This window comes from Lycorma delicatula, chromosome 13 (assembly GCF_047948215.1).
Source record: "Lycorma delicatula isolate Av1 chromosome 13, ASM4794821v1, whole genome shotgun sequence".
In the NCBI taxonomy this organism is placed as follows: domain Eukaryota; kingdom Metazoa; phylum Arthropoda; class Insecta; order Hemiptera; family Fulgoridae; genus Lycorma; species Lycorma delicatula.
Window position 1 is genome coordinate 11,585,329 of NC_134467.1, and position 18,653 is coordinate 11,603,981.

An 18,653-nucleotide genomic window follows, 5' to 3' on the forward strand; every position below is an offset into this window, starting at 1 on the left:
TCATCATGGCTTTCAGAATTGTCTAAATTGTCGATTTCAGTTTGAATTTTTTTCGAAATCCGTTTACAGTTCTTGAAATTTAACTAACCTGGTTTTAAGCTGAGTAAAATCATCTGATTTATTTGAGTAACCGTTGAATTCCATCATTTGTCTATTAACTACATCTCGTTTTTTAATTAGCAGCCTTAACTGTTCAGAATCCTCCATTTTTAAATTAATAGTATTGAAGGTATGATTATTCAGAACGGTCGTATTGAACGACAAGATTAATAATAATTTTTAACACGGCACAAGTTTGATGATTAGGTAGAGACACGCACATGAAAATGTGAAAGATTAAAAATAATCTATGACTCATCTGAATTCTGGTAACAGGGAGTTGCTGAATAATGTCAGCGAAGGTTGTACGCAGTAGCCAACGTCGCATGTAATTCGTAATTAAATTCACAAACACGTTAACACTATTCCGGTCGGTCGGACCATTTTGTGGATGAATGTTGATTGATGTATCACAATTTTTGCACTGTTTTTTTACTCATTTTTTAGTGAATGTAATTTAAATTAGTTCTTACTATGTTTCGTAATGTTGTTGCCCAAACACGTTATTAATACACAGAAATAAAAAAGAAATTAAGCATTTCACAATCTCATCCAGCCATATTGCGTAATATATTTGTTTAAATTTGTGAGCTTTTTTATCAGAATTTGTTTATATATATTTATATTAATGTGATGTATTTTTGTTTCTTTAAAATTTATTTTGTGTAGTTGTGTATTAATGAGTATGTTATTTATATATGCTAGATAGTTTATAGTTGAGTTCTAGTAATTGGTCTTCTGGTGACACGTTATGTAGTATTTTTTCTTTCTCCTGTTTTTTTTTTGTCTTCAGTAATTTGACTGGTTTGATGCAGCTCTCCAAGATTCACTATCTAGTGCTAGTCGTTTCATTTGGATATACTCCGTACATCCTACATCCCTAACAATTTGTTTTACATATTCTAAACGTGGCCTGCATACACAATTTTTCCCTTCTACCTGTCCTTCCAATATTAAAGCGACTATTCCAGGATGCCTTAATATGTGACCTATAAGTCTGTCTCTTCTTTTAACTATATTTTTCCAAACGCTTCTTTCTTCATCTATTTGCCGCAATACCTCTTCGTTTGTCACTTTATCCACCCGTCTGATTTTTAGCATTCTCCTATAACACCGCGTTTCAAAAGCTTCTAATCTTTTCTTCTCAGATACTCCGATCGTCCAAGTTTCACTTCCATATAAAGCGACGCTGCAAACGTATACTTTCAAAAATCTTTTCCTGACATTTAAATTAATTTTTGATGTAAACAAATTATATTTCTTACTGAAGGCTCGTTTCGCTTGTGCTATTCGGCATTTTATATCGCTCCTGCTTCGTTCATCTTTAGTAATTCTACTTCCCAAATAACAAAATTCTTCTACCTCCATAATCGTTTCTCTTCCTATTTTCACATTCAGCGGTTCATCTTTGTGATTTCTACTACATTTCATTACTTTCGTTGTGTTCTTGTTTATTTTCATGTGGTAGTTCTTGCGTAGGACTTCATCCATGCTGTTCATTATTCCTTCTAAATCTTTTTTACTCTCGGCTAGAATTACTACATCATCAGAAAATCGTAGCATCTTTATCTATTTACCTTGTATTGTTACTCCGGATGTAAACTGTTCTTTAACATCATTAACTGCTAGTTTTATGTAAAGATTAAAAAGTAACGGCGATAGGGAACTTCCTTGTCGGACTCCCTTTTTTATTACGGCTTCTTTCTTATGTTCTTCAATTATTACTGCTGCTGTTTGGTTCCTGTAAATATTAGCAATCGTTCTTCTATCTCTGTATTTGAACCCTAATTTGTTTTTAAATGCTGAACATTTTATTCCAGTCTACGTTATCGAATGCCTTTTCTAGGTTTATAAACGCCAAGTATGTCGGTTTGTTTTTCTTTAATCTTCCTTCTACTATTAATCTGAAGCCTAAAATTGATTCCCTTGTCCCTATACTTTTTCTGAAACCAAATTGGTCTTCTCCTAACTAAACCCTACAGTTTTGAAATTAGAAGAATAATATGATTGAATATACTATTGATTCTTCATAAAAGAAGCTTTGAGAGTGTTGAAAATCAACTTTGCCAAAACGCATTAGGAACGACATGACTGGGACTTATCAATTTTTCAGGTTTTTATTTAAAGGTCAGAAATATGAACACTTAAAACGACTCAAGTATTTTTAATGAGTGACGGCTTATTTTCTTTTTTATTCCGAGTAATTTTGACCTCAAAAAATGTTATATAAGATTTTTTGAGAATATTAAATTTTGTTATAATTTTTCTTTCCAAAAAAAAAATCAATTCTTTCAATATAAAACTTAAAACTTTGAAAAATCCTCATGTAATTTTATGGGTACCAAAATTTCTTGAAATTATAAAGCAAATAAGCCATTATTACACTTAAAAAACTCCATTGATGTTGTGTTTTTTTTCGTATATCTAGCCCCGAAATCAACGTATACGGAATAACTCTTGTATTATTTTAATACTTTTTTGTGTAACGTTGAAGTTTTGAAATTAATGTAACATTACGGTTTAAGGTTATTTTCTGTTTTTAGTTTGGCATCAAATTCTCAAAATCACAATTAATATTTAAAGAATTAATAAAAATACTTTGGTTTTTGTCTTTTTTTGAAATCGATTTTATTACTTTTTACTGGTGAACAGATACACCGAACATAATAGTTTACAAATATCATTTTTGATTTGTATCGCATAGACATACTGTGCAGTACCTCTTTGCCTACGCGTGAATTGTTTTCATTTAATCATTTTAGCCAAACTATACCGTAGCGCATAAAAATTGAATTTAAAATTTTGTCTATTCGTGTTTATTTATAATTTACGAGTTAGAGTGTATGTATAATTAATTATACTTTTATTTTTTCAGACTATACAAAATGGTTGAGATAATACGATTTAAAACGAAAGAAAATAATTTACCAAACGGTTTATGGCAGCATACGACAAATATGAGTACAACAGCAAACAGACAGATGTCAATATGTGCCCGTATTTCTAATATTACAATACAGCACATTTTACGTTTATTAGTAATTTATATGATATTCATACCTGATATATCACAGTAAGTAAGTCGGTCGATATATTTTTATATTTATAGTTATTTATTTCAATTTATAGTTTTTACTTTCTTGTTTATTATAGTGTATAGTAGTACTAGAATAATATTATATAACCAAAAGTATTGTAATGTGTCAAAATTAAAGGTACCCAACATTTTGCGCGTCATGGCATTTAAAAGTCCCCTGAAGTGAAAAATCTATTCAAAAACGTAAGACACAATTATGAATGCAAATGCTCGGCTGTGTATTTTGTTTAATGTCTCTGGAATGGGTGAATGAATATACGAGGTGCGACAATAAATTAATGAGACTGATGTGAAAAAAAATGTTGCTTACCGTTTTAGTCATGTTTAGTGTTGTCTCCTTCAAAGTAATTGCCCTTTGATTGCACACACTTATTCCAGCGCTTCTGCCATTGACGGTAACATTTCTGGAACTCATCTTCTATAATATCCTCCAACACCCTAGTCACAGCTCTTTGGACATCTTGTGTTGTTTGAAAATGGTGTCCCTTGACCCCCATTTTGACTCTTGGAAAAAGAAAAAAGTCACACGGAGCGATATCTGCTGAATAAGGTGGCTGTGGTAGTACTGAAATTTGTTTTGAGGTTAAAAATTTCCGTACGGGATGGGGCATTATCGTGATGCAGAATCCAATTATCATCGATGTTGGCGCGGACACGAAGAACTCGTTTACGAAGTCTTTCTAAAATTTCTTTGTAGAAATATCGGTTAACTGTTTGACCAGGAAGCACCCGCTCTTTATGAACAATTCCCTTGGAATCGAAGAAGCACACAAGCATGCGTTTCACTTTTGACTTTGACATGCGGGCTTTTTTTGGTCTGGGTGATCCCTTTGAGCACCACTGCGAAATTTGGCGTTTTGTCTCTGGATCGTTATTGAAAAAACCGACCTTCATTACCAGTGATAACACGGCTCAACAAATCTGGATCGATTTCCGTTTGCTCTAACAGATCGGCTGCCAAATTTTTCCGTGTTTCTCGCTGTTGTGTGAGATTTTTGGAGACCATTTTTGCACAAATCTTTCTCGTACCGAGATCTTAAGTTATTATTAGACGAACCGTTTCTCGATCGATGTTGAGTTCTTCTGCGATCATTTTCACGGATAATCTTCGATCGGATCGTACGATTTCACGCACCCTGGTCAAGTTGACATCTGTCCGTGAGGTTGACGGTCGTCCACTGCGGTCGTCATCTTCAACATTCGTTCTGCCTTCGCTAAAAATTTTATGCCGCCGAAAAACTTGAGCTCTTGACATAACCTCCTCTCCAAAAGCCTTTTGAAGCTTACCGTAAGTTGTCGTCGCGTTTTCACCCGATTTAACGCAAAAAGAAACGGCATACCGTTGCGCAATATTTTGCGGTTTCATTTCTATGACGAGAGACACAAACACGTGTTCACTTATAACAGCACAACTCACGACTGAGTAATTGCATCAATGAGCCGCTTGGACTAGAAGTAGCTTATAAACCAAGGTCAAAGATGGTGTGCCTACGCAAGCTGCAGGGTTGCCACATCGTGTTTATTGTCGCACCTCGTGTATATATATATATATATATATATATGTATGTTAAGTTGTATGGTGTATCGGTCGGGATTATGGGTATTCGAGGAATGAGGACATCTTCACCTTTGAAAGGCCCCGTTAAAAACGTTGCTTCCACTACGTTATTCGTCAATTTCTTAACTGCAAGTCGCGTGCCGTTGCAGAGTTTTGGCTGATTAATATTGCGCAACAGGATAATTGGCACACCTATTTTCAATTTTAATATGTGTGGTGGCATCCCTGGCAGATCAAGTGAGTTTAAAAATTACGTTTGATAATTAACTACTTCATCTGCTTCCACAACGGTGTCTATCGACTTATATGTAATTTCCTCACTTTGAATGCCGGATTGAATAACATTATTAAGTCGATAGACATCTTTATTCTTTGCGGCAAGGATAGCTCGTTCACCGAGCCGATCGTGATTTCTATGATTAGTTTGAATATCAGGAAATACTTTTTCGATCGGTTCTTCTTTCGATGTTACTAAATTACAAAAATTATCAGGAAATGATATTCGTCTAGACGTCTCATCGACTGGCAGCTGTCCGTTTCCAATGTCCAGTAACTGTCGTGAGAATACCTCAGCTGACGGATCATTCTGCAACTGGACACGCATATTCGTAGTCGACTGCAATGTACGTAGGTGTCGTCACAGTGTTGAATATTTCAGGCAAGCATTTATTTCGTCTGCCGGTGTCGATCAAGAAATTACAGGCAATGTTTGCCTAAAATCTCCTGCGAGCAATATCAAAGCGTTCCCGAACGGTTGAACGTTTTCATGCAAATCTCGTAACGATCGATCAAGAGCTTTAAGCGATTTTTTATGCGCCATCGTGCATTCATCCCAAACAAAGAGTTTACATTTTTGTAATACTTTTCCCATACAGAATGCTTTGGAAATATTGCACACGGGAGTCTCGATGATTTGCATGTTTAACGGCAACTTCAGAGATGAATGCGCAGTCCTTCCACCTAGTAATAACGTCGCAGCTATTCCAGACGAAGCAATAGCTAAGGCTATGTCATTTTTTTATCGAACCGTAGCTAGAATCAATCTAATAAGGAATGTTTTCCCAGTTCCTCTTGGCGCATCCAAGAAGAAGGTCCCCCCAACTCCGTCATTTATCATATGCATTATGCGATCGTAAAAGCCTTTCTGTTCACGCGTTAATTTGGGAATGTTTAATTGGACATATGACTGAAGATCACCGATGTTGTAACTCTGTTCACGGCGTAAATCCACATCAAATGAAGCGATCGCAGCTCGGGTGTGTGCTGGCATTCCCGATCGACTAAGAACTTTATTTGCATTAGCTAAGCACTTGTCTTCAATGTTTATCAATGCTTCGGTGTAAATGCCTTCTGTAAATTCAGACAAAAGTGAATATTTAACCTAACAAAGGATTTTTTGGTCATTATGTAGGGATATTATTTTCTGTGTATTTGGTTATTTCGACTTTTTTTGTTTGCATAGTCTTAAGTCTATCTGGGCTATAAGAAAGTTGGGTGTTTTAGTTTATTTACTGTAAGTCATCCTTCTTGGTGTTAAAAAAAAAATAAAATACAGATGTTTTAGCTGTTAAATATAATTCAAAGACATTTGGTCGTTGTGTTTGACAGCGGCCATCTTGCATTGATCTGATTGGTTTTCCAATTTGATTGGTTTACATTTCCAAATTAAAAATAGATAGATAGTTTTATTAAAAATAGATGAAAACAGTTTTTGATGAGGGTTATATATCGTGCTAAAATTTGAGCTCAATCGGTGCAGAACATTTTGAGTTTTTGAAGCCGTACACAAACGAACTTAACATTTTTATATATATAGATTAATTAATTTAAATGTTAAATTTAGCTCGTAACGATAAATTTTAATTACATATTCAGGAACTGGTAATGTTGATAAATTTTGTATCCATTTTTCGATGCATTCAACGAATTTTTTTTTTTTTAATCCCGGATCCACCGTTAGGAATTCTTCAGAGGATGACATGAATGATTTGTAGCGTGTGTAAAAATTCCATATCCGACCGGGATTCGAACCCAGGACCCCTGGATGAAAGGCCGAGACGCTTCCAATCGCTCCATGGAGGCCTGCTCATTCAACGAAGTTAGGTTTCCTGTAGCTAACCCGGCCTCCGTAGCGCGAGTGGTAGCGTCTCAGCCTTTCATCCGGAGGTTCCGGATTCGAATCCTGGTCAGGCATAGCATTTTCACACACGCTACAAATCGTTCAGCTTTATCCTCTGAAGAATGCCTAACCGTGGATCCGGAGGTTAGATAAAAAAATAAATTTAAAAAAAACCCACCGGGTTGGTCTAGTGGTGGACGCGTTTTCCCAAATCAGCTGATTTGGAAGTCGAGAATTCCAGCGTTCAAGTTCTAGTAAAGCCAGTTTTTTTACACGGATTTGAATACTAGCTCGTGGATACCGGTGTTCTTTGGTGGTTGGGTTTCAATTAACCACAAATCTCAGGAACGGTCGAACTGAAAATGTACAAGAAAGACTACACTTCATTTACACTCATACATATCATCCTCATTCATCCTCTGAAGTAATATCTGAACGGGTAATTATCGGTGACTAAACAGGAAAAAGAAAGATTTGCTGTAGTTATTTCTTAAGCGGTTAAATTTTTTAATATATTTTTCTTTGTTAATTTTGAAACTACTTTCGCATTTCTGTTCTTCCCTCAAATAATTGTGTAGGTAAACTACCCTTTAAGGTATTAATTTTTTTAGAAAAATCATCGTTAATATTCTTTTCAATTTGTACTGTATCTTTTATTAGCAATTTTATAACTTTTATTTTAAATTTACTAATAAAAGATAACGAATATAAAACGTTTGAAAAACACGACCACGCACTAGAGCGTGGTGAGCACGGAAGAGTCAAAGCACTGGATTTTTATTAAATAAAATATTTTAATTAAATAAAGAAAATCTTCGTTTTATGAAAAAAGAAAGACCTAACTTTGTGGTTTTACTCAGTTTATTACTTACATCAATAATTGATTTTTATTTTACTTTTGAATTAGATTAATTTACAGTTTATATTCACCTCATTTGTTTAAGAATTAAAAGTTAGTTTTTATGCAAATTCCTCTGAACGTTTTAGAATAGATCTGACAAACGAGTAAAGTAATTCTACTATTTATGATTTCAAAACGTAATGAAATAATAATACATTGTATAAAATTAAAAATATTTATTAAATGATATAAATAATCGCCAAAAATTATTAATTTAAAATGAGAATAATAGTATCAATATACAATTATAAAATAAAAGTAAAACATTATAACTGTCTAAAACATAATAATTGAAATACAAATAATTTATAAAATAAATCGTATTCTCTTTCAAAAGCGTCGAAAGTTTATGCGAATTTAAAACTCCACCAATAAAGCAGGTTCTATGTAACTACGAACGACCTGCATAGTAACAAAAATAAATGCGCTAACAAACAATACAGAATCAACAGTAATATGCTGATCCCCACGAGTATAAAAAGCCGCTGTACTAACACGCGTATGTGCGTGGTCAGCAGGTTATACGTATGCATAGACCACGCGTCATGCAAGTGCTCAGCATTGAATTTGTTAATTTAGAGGAAATAGCCTTTTGTTATTTATTGTACTCTGTTTTCAAGAAATAAATAAAATACTGTTAACAAAAAAAAAAAAAAATTGAACGAATAAGGAAATAAGAAAGATTTTAACGGTAATAAATAGTTTTTAATGGGTGGATAGGATTAAAATTTAAAAAGATAAGGTAGAAAATGTAGAAGAAGAATGGGAGAATGTTAAAAAGGAAATTCTTAAATCAGCAGAAGCAAACTTAGGCGGAATAAAGAGAACCGGTAGAAAACCTTGGGTTTCAGACGATATATTGCAGCTGATGGATGAACGTAGAAAATATAAGAATGCTAGTGATGAAGAAAGTAAAAGGAACTGTCGGCAATTAAGAAATGCTATAAATGGGAAGTGAAAACTGGCGAAAGAAGAGTGGATTAAAGAAAAGTGTTCAGAAGTGGAAAGAGAAATGAACATTGATAAAATAGACGGAGCATACAGGAAAGTTAAGGAAAATTTTGGGGTACATAAATTAAAATCTAATAATGTGTTAACAAAGATGGTACACCAATATATAATACGAAAGGTAAAGTCGATAGATGGGTGGAATATATTGAAGAATTATACGGAGGAAATGAATTAGGAAATAGTGTTATAGAGGAAGAAGAGGAAGTTGAGGAGGATGAAATGGGAGAAACAATACTGAGATCTGAATTTAAGAGAGCATTAAACGATTTAAATGGCAGAAAGGCTCCTGGAATAGACGGAACACCTGTAGAATTACTGCGCAGTGCAGGTGAGGAAGCGATTGATAGATTATACAAACTGGTGTGTAATATTTATGAAAAAGGAGAATTTCCGTCAGACTTCAAAAAAAGTATTATAGCCATGATACCAAAGAAAGCAGGGGCAGATAAATGTGAAGAATACAGAACAATTAGTTTAACTAGTCACGCATCAAAAATCTTAACTAGAATTCTATACAGAAGAATTGAGAGGAGAGTGGAAGAAGTGTTAGGAGAAGACCAATTTGGTTTCAGGAAAAGTATAGGGACAAGGGAAGCAATTTTAGGCCTCAGATTAATAGTAGAAGGAAGATTAAAGAAAAACAAACCGACATACTTGGGGTTTATAGACCTAGAAAAGGCATTCGATAACGTAGACTGGAATAAAATGTTCAGCATTTTAAAAAATTAGGGTTCAAATACAGAGATAGAAGAACAATCGCTAACATATACAGGAACCAAACAGCAACAGTAATAATTGCAGAACATAAGAAAGAAGCCGTAATAAGAAAGGGAGTCCGACAAGGATGTTCCCTATCTCCGTTACTTTTTAATCTTTACATGGAACTAGCAGTTAATGATGTTAAAGAACAAGTTAGATTCGGAGTAACAGTACAAGATGAAAAGATAAAGATGCTATGATTTGCTGATGATATAGTAATTCTAGTCGAGAGTAAAAAGGATTTAGAAGAAACAATGAACGGCATAGATGAAGTCCTACGCAAGAACTATCGCGGGAGAATAAACAAGAACAAAACAAAAGTAATGAAATGTAGTAGAAATCACAAAGATGGACCACTGAATGTGAAAATAGGAGGAGAAAAGATTACGGAGGTAGAACAATTTTGTTATTTGGGAAGTAGAATTACTAAAGATGGACGAAGCAGGAGCGATATAAAATGCCGAATAGCACAAGCGAAACGAGCCTTCAGTAAGAAATATAATTTGTTTACATCAAAAATTAATTTAAACGTCAGGAAAAGATTTTTGAAAGTATATGTTTGGAGTGTCGCTTTATATGGAAGTGAAACTTGGACGATTGGAGTATCTGAGAAGAAAAGATTAGAAGCTTTTGAAACGCGGTGCTATAGGAGAATGCTAAAAATCAGACGGGTGGATAAAGTGACAAATGAAGAGGTATTGCGGCAAATAGATGAAGAAAGAAGCGTTTGAAAAAGTATAGTTAAAAGAAGAGACAGACTTATAGGCCACATACTAAGGCATCCTGGAATAGTCGCTTTAATATTGGAAGGACAGGTAGAAGGGAAAAATTGTGTAGGCAGGCCACGTTTGGAATATGTAAAACAAATTGTTAGGTATGTAGGATGTAGAGGGTATACTTAAATGAAACGACTAGCACTAGATAGGGAATTAGGAGAGCTGCATCAAACCAGTCAAATGACTGAAGACAAAAAAAAAGGATTAAAATTTAAGCAACTTTCAAGTCCTTAGAAAGTTGAGCAATATTTATGGCGGATTTTTTTATATAATAAAGAAGGTATAGATTTGAGAATATTCGTGTTACATTTTGTAAAATATTATATAAATAATTTGGGTACATCTTGGGTACATAATACTGTAGTTATGGATTTTATTGATTTAATACAAAAAAATAGTTAGTTTAAATGTGTGTGCTTGTGTATGTGTATGCGCGTGTGTGTGTGTATCAGTTTTGATGTAGTATAGTACGTTACGGTGTGATACGGTTGATATACATTTTATATTGTGTGGTATTGATGAACTGGGAATATTTTTAAGTATCCACTTGAACATGTTTGAGTTGGCTATTCGACTCCTGTGCTGTACGCGCTCCCTCTACCGTATCGCCCCACCCTCTTTGGGGTGCACTTGTCTCTTGTATCTTTTTTTTAAATTGAGAGTTACTACCCCGTACCTTGTCATGTCGTGTACTGTATTAACAGATCTGCTGACTTCGCTAATTTCTTATTATCCAACCCCTTTCCTAACCTAAAACCTCTTTCCTCCGATTCTAAAACTCTCTTTTTATTGAATCGATCACGTATGAACCGGATGAAGTCTATACCCTGCCTATCGGCGGCCTCCTTCTCGTTCCTACCTCTGGTGTGTCCCTTATCCACTTTTATAGTACACTATTCCCTATTCTCGCCTCATTCCCTACACCCATCATCATCATAATTTCTATTTCTACCTCGTTTTTACAGCCTTACCTTTATACATTTCTTTACTTTTTCCTGTTATTTTATCTTAATCCAACGCTTTTTATTGGATAATTAAGTCACCGTATAAGCTCAATGTTTGATCTTGGGAATATGAAACGTACATTTTTTAGCCTATGAAAAATTCCATGTTGACCGTGATTTTAACCCGGTACCTCCGGATGAAAGGCCAAGACGCTGCCACAAAGATCGGCTTCGCTGTTTAATCTTTTTCTATCTTGTATTAATTTTAATTTAGGTTTTACTTTTATTTTTTATCGAGCTTTTTACCAATTTTTACTTCTTTGTACGAAGTAAAGGAAATATTGTGAACGCGAAAAATTTCGTTTTTCTGATTTCAACGGAAATATCGATTTTGATTATCCCTGAATCCATTTTGACTAGTTTCGGCGTGACGTCTATACGTACGTATACCTCGCATAACTCAAAAACGATTAGCCGTAGAATGTTGAAATTTTGGATTTAGGACTGCTGTAACGTCTAGTTGTGATACCTTCCCATTTGATTGCAATCGACTGGACCAAAAGTGTTCAAAAAAGGACAAAATCCAAAAAATTGGATTTTGGACTTTTATCTTTAACTGCAGTAATAGCCTCTCATTGAGAGCTTTTCAACGATATATCATAAGTGGTACTTATTTTTATCGGTTCCAGAGTTATAGCCAAATGAAATTTTAATTAATGAAATATTTGGATCTTACTAGAGGAAGGCACAATGATTCGAATCAGACTGCATCTCCTTTTTTAACTTTCTTTTTAAATTGATTTATTAATAATTAACCTCTGATTGTAAAAAATGATATATAAATAATAATTAAAAAAATATGAAAAAATATTAGAAGTTATTAATGAAATAAAATTTTATGTAGTTTTCATTTAAAAAAAAATCTGCATATGTAATTTAATAGGAGTACAAGGAAGTGGTATGGTGCCCGCATTAGATTTTTCTTTTAATAGAGGGTTATCATAAAAAAATGGTGCGGGTTTGAACATGGTTTAAATTAAAACAGAATTGCTTACAGTTTATGTTTTTTATTTTTCAAATTTGTCGTCTCAAACATTTTTTTACATAATTAATAAATTTCAATATGTGCGCCCTTAGTCGCTCGACAAATGTTCAAACGATACTCGACTTCTCTCTAAATATAAGTTAACATTTCTTCTTTAACGGTTGTCATCCCTTCATTAATCCTGTTTTTTACGCGGTTTAGGTCGCGATTTTTTTGCGTATAAACAACGCTTTTGATGTACCCCCGCAAGAAAAAATCGCAAGGTGTCAGGTCTGGACTTCTTGGAGGCCAAAGTACGGGTCCTTGCCGGGCTATCCATGGATCTCCAAATTTTTCGTTCAAAGCGTCCGTGACCGAAGCATTGAAGTGCGGGGGAGCACCATCTTGTTGGAAATGAAGTCGATGAATGTTTTCGAGATCATTCGGCTCAGGAAAGCAATAATCGGTTAACATGTCAAGATACACGACTCCATTAATTGTTTTTTCAGCAAAGAAGAAAGGCCCTATTACACGATTTTTCATCGCACCGCACCAAACATTAACTTTAGGCGAATCGCGTTGTTTCTCGATAATTGCGTGTGGGTTTTCAGAGCTCCATATTGGTGAATCGTGTCTGTTAACGCATCCATTCACGTGGAATGTAGCTTCGTTTGTAAAAATTATATTGTCTAAAAACGATTCGTTTTCACTTATTCTGTCCGACATTTCAACAGCGAAATCGTAACGTTTTACACCAACATCGGGTTTCAAATCCTGCAGCATCTGGATTTTATGAGCGTGTAATTTCAGTTTTTTACGTAAAACTTTGTGAACCGTCGATTTTGGAATACCTAATTCGACGCTTCGACGGGGGATGGACTTCCCAGGACTTCTAATCGCCGATCGTCTAATTAGTTCAACCGTTTCGTCCGGTACACTCGGTCTGCCGGTTGATTTCTATTTCTTACGGATCCGGTTTCTTCGAATCGTTTGAACCGACGCGTTATGTTATTTTTGTGTGGCGGATCTCTTCCGAATTCACGTCGAAACGCACGTTGAACTAAAATTACGGATTTTAATTTGGCCATCAATAAAACACACTTTGCTTGTCTTTATCCGAGAACATAGTAACTCGCTAAACTCACCGCAACAACAATACAAGAACTGACGTTGTGGAGACAACTGCTGATAAACAAACTTTTGGGTTGGAGGCTTTCAGGAATATCAATATAACATTTAGAAATCTCCCTACAATCTTCCTATGAATTACTGAAACCCCACCATTCTTTTATGATAATTCTGTATATAAAATTGTTGTGTTTTATGAAATAATTTAAATAATAAACTTTAAAAAAAGTAAAATTGAAATTAAAAAATTAACTATAAAAAAAGAAAAATTATTTTTAAATTTAACAAATATTAAATATTAATTTTTGGAATCCTGTATGATATTTAAAATGAACTACTCCCAATAATGTACTGGTAAAGAGGAAGGTCAATGTATTTATTTTTAAATTCTTAAAAAATAGTCTTTTTGAAAAAATTGCCTCGTAGAATTTGAGACTTAAAAAAATAAAATCCTGGAATTAATTTTTTTCTTTCCTTTTATAATAATGTTTTAAATTTTATTAAAACAATGCTACAAATTTTTTTATATAAATACATATGTTTTTTAGACGTATTTTTCAGGCTATATAGATCTTATGTTTGCGCCTACGCGAATAAAATTATCTTCTTTTCATTTCTTTATTTTTCGGGAATTATCGTTCAGGTATTACTTCAGAGCATGATGAGTGTAAATGAAGTTTATTCTTGTACAGTCTCAGTTCCACCGTTCCTTAGATGTGTGATTAATTAAACCCCAACCACCAAAGAACACCGGTATCCACGATGTATTACAAAAAAATTACCTAATTGATTTTATAGTATTGGTAAATTACTTTGATAAACAATACAATTATTTATTAAAAGAAAGCTGATTTTATTTATACAACCTCATTTCTGAAGAACGAACTATTTTTTTTAGGGTGGGGGAAATTTTCTTTGATTATAATAGCATCGAGTTCATACTATGAATAAAATGTAATAAAATTGGGCGGATATCTTGAAATTTAAACTTATCCTCCTACGTTGATAGACGGTTAATGATTGGTTATGGTTACTGTAGTAACCTGGTTTTATAACTCTATGCGACAACAAAATGGGGTTATGTATTATTCGTCGTATGCATTTAGGGCCATTCAAGTAAAATTACAATAACCGTTCCAAAATATTGTTTGGCAATTTTTTTCAAGATTACGTGGGTTAGTGGGGAATTAATTTATTAAAAAAATGAAGTAAGAAGTTTATAGTTTTTAAAAAAAATTTTTTAATGAAATTTTTAAAAAGAAAAATAGATTATAGAACATAAAATGTATTAACTTACGTTATGAGTTCAAAATATGTGGGAGAAATTAAATTTTTATCGAATTTTATAACTTTGTACTTTCTTAGCACTTTAAATTAAGTAAATCTGAATTATTTTAGAATCAGCTTATGTGAAATTTTTAACATAGATACAGCAAATTAGGTCTTATTTTATCGGCTCAAAATAGGTTTCTGTTAAATAACTATTCAACAGAAACACTAAAAAAAGTAAAATTTAGTAAATACATCAAAACGATCCATTTTACAGTACGTAACCACCTGAGTGGAAGTGTACTGTTGACTACTTTTGAAACTAGCTTTAAAAAATATTAAATGGGTGCAATTTTGGTTGGGGTTGTTACAATCTGAAATTTTTACATTAAAATATTTGTTTTTTAATAATCTTTAAAATGATACGTCTCAACCTTACCTCTTTTCATTAAAAATTTTTATGTTGTTCCCAATTATTAGGGAGTGTGCTGTACTCTCTCTTTTTCCTGTTTAGCCTCCGGTAACTACCGTTTAGATAATTCTTCAGAGGATGAAATGTATGAGTGTAAATGAAGTGTAATCTTGTACATTCTCAGTTCAACCGTTCCTGAGATGTGTGGTTGATTGAAACCCAACCACCAAAGAACACCGGTATCCACGATCTAGTATTCAAATCCGTGTAAAAATAACTGGCTTTACTAGGACTTGAACGCTGTAACTCTCGACTTCCAAATCAGCTGATTTGGGAAGACGCGTTAACCACTGGACCAACCCGGTGGAGGGAGTGCGCTGTACTAATACCAAATAATAAATCGTTTCGTTGTAGGAGCATATGCTAAATTTAATTTTTCTATGTTTATCAATTTAAAAGTTAATTGAGAGTTCTCATAATTTAATAATATCTATATATTATACATGTAAATTAAAAATACCTGATCGATTCATAATCAACGCCTCTTCTTAGGCTAAGTGAATACTAAGAAATAATTTTTTTGAAATTCCGAGTTTAAAGGATTAAAATGCAATAACAATGAAGTTTATTTTATTTTTTTTTTTTGAAATTTCTCGGTAATAAATGAAGGCATCACCTTGATTTCTGGGGTGTGTAATCTTCATATAAATATCAAATAAATAAAAAAATACAAAAAAACAAAAAAAAAAAATTTTTTAAAAAGCTAGTATACATACTAAACAACCTCATTACAAAAAAAATATATTTTAAAATACAGCAAATGTATATAAATACTTATTCGAAAACATTGTTATAAAAACTGCGCCACGCTTACATTTAACTAAATATTTTCATTACTTTTAATTTTAAAATTTAATAATTATTACTTTTTATTTATTGATTATTTATATAATTTATTTTTTACTTTTTAGAGGATTTTTCTAATTTGTTTCCTTTTTTTTATTAATATTAGTTAAATAAAAGCTTTTTTAAAAAAATAATTTTTTATATGTAATCAAATATATTTTGTAAGTTTTTTTGTATTTTTTTACTTTTTAGTCTTAATGAACAATAAACTTTTTACATCCAAAAAAAAAAAATATTATTAATAATATTTATATCTGAATATTATTGTTTGTTCAAGTTTTGTTTATTAAGACTAAAAAGTAAAAATATTTATTTTTACACATCGAAGTTACATACGTGTACCAAATTTCAATCATTTTCATACGATAGTTTATGAGATATGAAAATTTTCAATTAAATGCATGAATTTAGCGTAGGGGTAGTGTGTGGGGGTGGGTCATATCACATTCTGACACCGTAGTGCTGTATTGTCATTGAAGTTACGTACGTGTACCAAATTTCATTGATTTTCATACGATAGATCAAAAGATATAGCAGTTGCAAGATTTGATTATTCCTAAAGCGAGTTAAATAAAAGCTTTTAAAAAAGTATGATAATATAATTTAAAAAATTATATAAAGATAAAAAATTTAGATGCACAAAATGTGTTAAAGAAAAAATTTTCAGCAATAAAAATTATAGCAAGTTATGTTTTTTTAAAGCATTTGGTTGTGTTTTTTGAAATACCTGAGATTTTTTACCATCTTGCAGAGAGAGGCTTTTTTGTGATTTCCACTCAATGGATGGATTTAAGTAAAAGATTTCAGAGAAGAAGAATTAACACAAACAAAATTTTAAATGATTTTCTGGCAGAATGGTTTTTTTTTTATTTGACTTTGTTTCTTTTCTTGAAAATAAATAATTTCTTTACTTAGAGGAACACTGGGTAATTCAGCTTGTAGTTTATACTTTATCTATTATTTACTTTATATTTATTACTTTTTCCTCTGTGTTGGCAGTGTACACAATTCATTGTTTCTTGTTAAAAAAGTCCATAAATTTGTTGCTTTATATTATTAGTTTAGTATTATGACTGTGTTTCATATATATTATCTGAATTGAAAGAGATAGAGTTATCTTCTCTGAAAGTAATGATGTTCATTATACAACTAGTCTCAATGGTAAACAGAATTAAGATAACAAATATGGAGATGAGAATAACTAGTATTTTTTTTTTGGGCTTCACAAACTGATTTGAAAGCATGTAGCTCACTAAATACAGCAATGAAAAACCACTTACTTTATCACTTGAAAAAAAAATGGTGTGTTATGCTTGTCCAAGACTTTGACCACTTTTTGAAATAACAAATTTCATATGTCAGATTGCCTACAGCTATAGGATTATGACAGCTAACAATCATGTTAGAGAATTAATAACTATGTAATAATGATATAAAATAATGAAATTCTTACTATAATTTTAAATTTGTTTAGGTAAGAAAATAAAAAAAGAAACATCTCTGTTTCTCTAATCAAACAAATCTATAATAATGAATGAATTTTTATGATGTGTTTATATGTTTATCTTTTCAGTTCAATGACTAGTTTAACATTTAATGATATATTACCAGAGGATCCAAAGATGTATGATAAAATGAGGCCACCTAAAAAAGATGGTGATGCTACCATTGTGTATTTTCATGTTACAGTTATGGGCCTTGATTCAATAGATGAAAATTCTATGGTAAGATTATTAAATTAAATTTTTATAGTAATAAAAATTATTCTAATTGATTTAAAAATTGTTGTTTTCCTTTCCTTTAGCTCTTTCTGTTTCAGTTTTTTATTGTTAATATTGGAATTATAATACTTAATGGGAATGAATATAATGAAGAATAGTTACGAGCCAGCTTATGTACAAGTTCAAAAGAGCTTCTATAAGCAGCTTGGACAACTTTGGCTGTGAACTAAATGTCTTATTCTCTGTTGTGTATTTATCTTATTTGACACAATCACCTTCTAGCCCCTTTGGAAGCTCAGACTTCCTGTACTTATATCATGAATGTAATCTATCCTGAAAGCCTTTTGTGGTGAATGAGTTCAACAATACCTTGAATGTCTTCCATCAAACCTTTGCTCTTCAACTATATTTTCAACTTTGGAAAGAGAAAGAAATCAAACAGAGTCAAATAATAGGCGAGTCAAATTTCAGTAGATGAGGAACTCGCATGTTGTTTTTCACTAAAATCTACTGTCTATATACTGAAAGCAGCATATGATCTCACATTCTTGCAATGAAGGATGATCATTTCTTGTCACTGTCTGAATGTATCCTTCTCAAACCTTTGCTGTTTTAGGATTGAAAGTTAAAATTCTCCATTAATCGCCTGACCAGGAGGTATGAAATCCTTGTGAATAATCCCATCGGTATCAAAGAAACAGATAAAGAAGGATTCAATATTCTCTTGACTTGGGGTTTTTTTGGCTGAGGTGGAATAATTGGAGTTTTGTTTTAGGATGTTATCATAAACCTGGCTTTAATCACATGTGATGACCATCCTGACCCCATAGCGGAAGACATCCACCTCGTGATGAATCCAATCGCCACACCACCCCCTAAATACCTAGTTCTTAGGGGCTTTACCAGAGGTCATCTTTAAGGCCTGAAGA

The 18,653-nt window shown here is 32.7% G+C and overlaps 1 protein-coding gene across 1 annotated transcript in view; it reads left to right on the top strand.

Annotated features, from left to right (window-relative positions):
• The first annotated feature begins 592 nt into the window (after positions 1–592).
• LOC142333814 (glycine receptor subunit alpha-2-like) overlaps positions 593–18,653 on the top strand; it is a 49,797-nt gene continuing 31,736 nt past the window's right edge. The window contains exons 1-3 of the mRNA XM_075381350.1: positions 593–675; positions 2,975–3,172; positions 17,577–17,727. Of these exons, the coding sequence (XP_075237465.1) occupies positions 2,985–3,172; positions 17,577–17,727 (339 nt within the window). The 5' untranslated portion in view covers positions 593–675; positions 2,975–2,984. The remainder of the gene's footprint in view (positions 676–2,974; positions 3,173–17,576; positions 17,728–18,653) is intronic.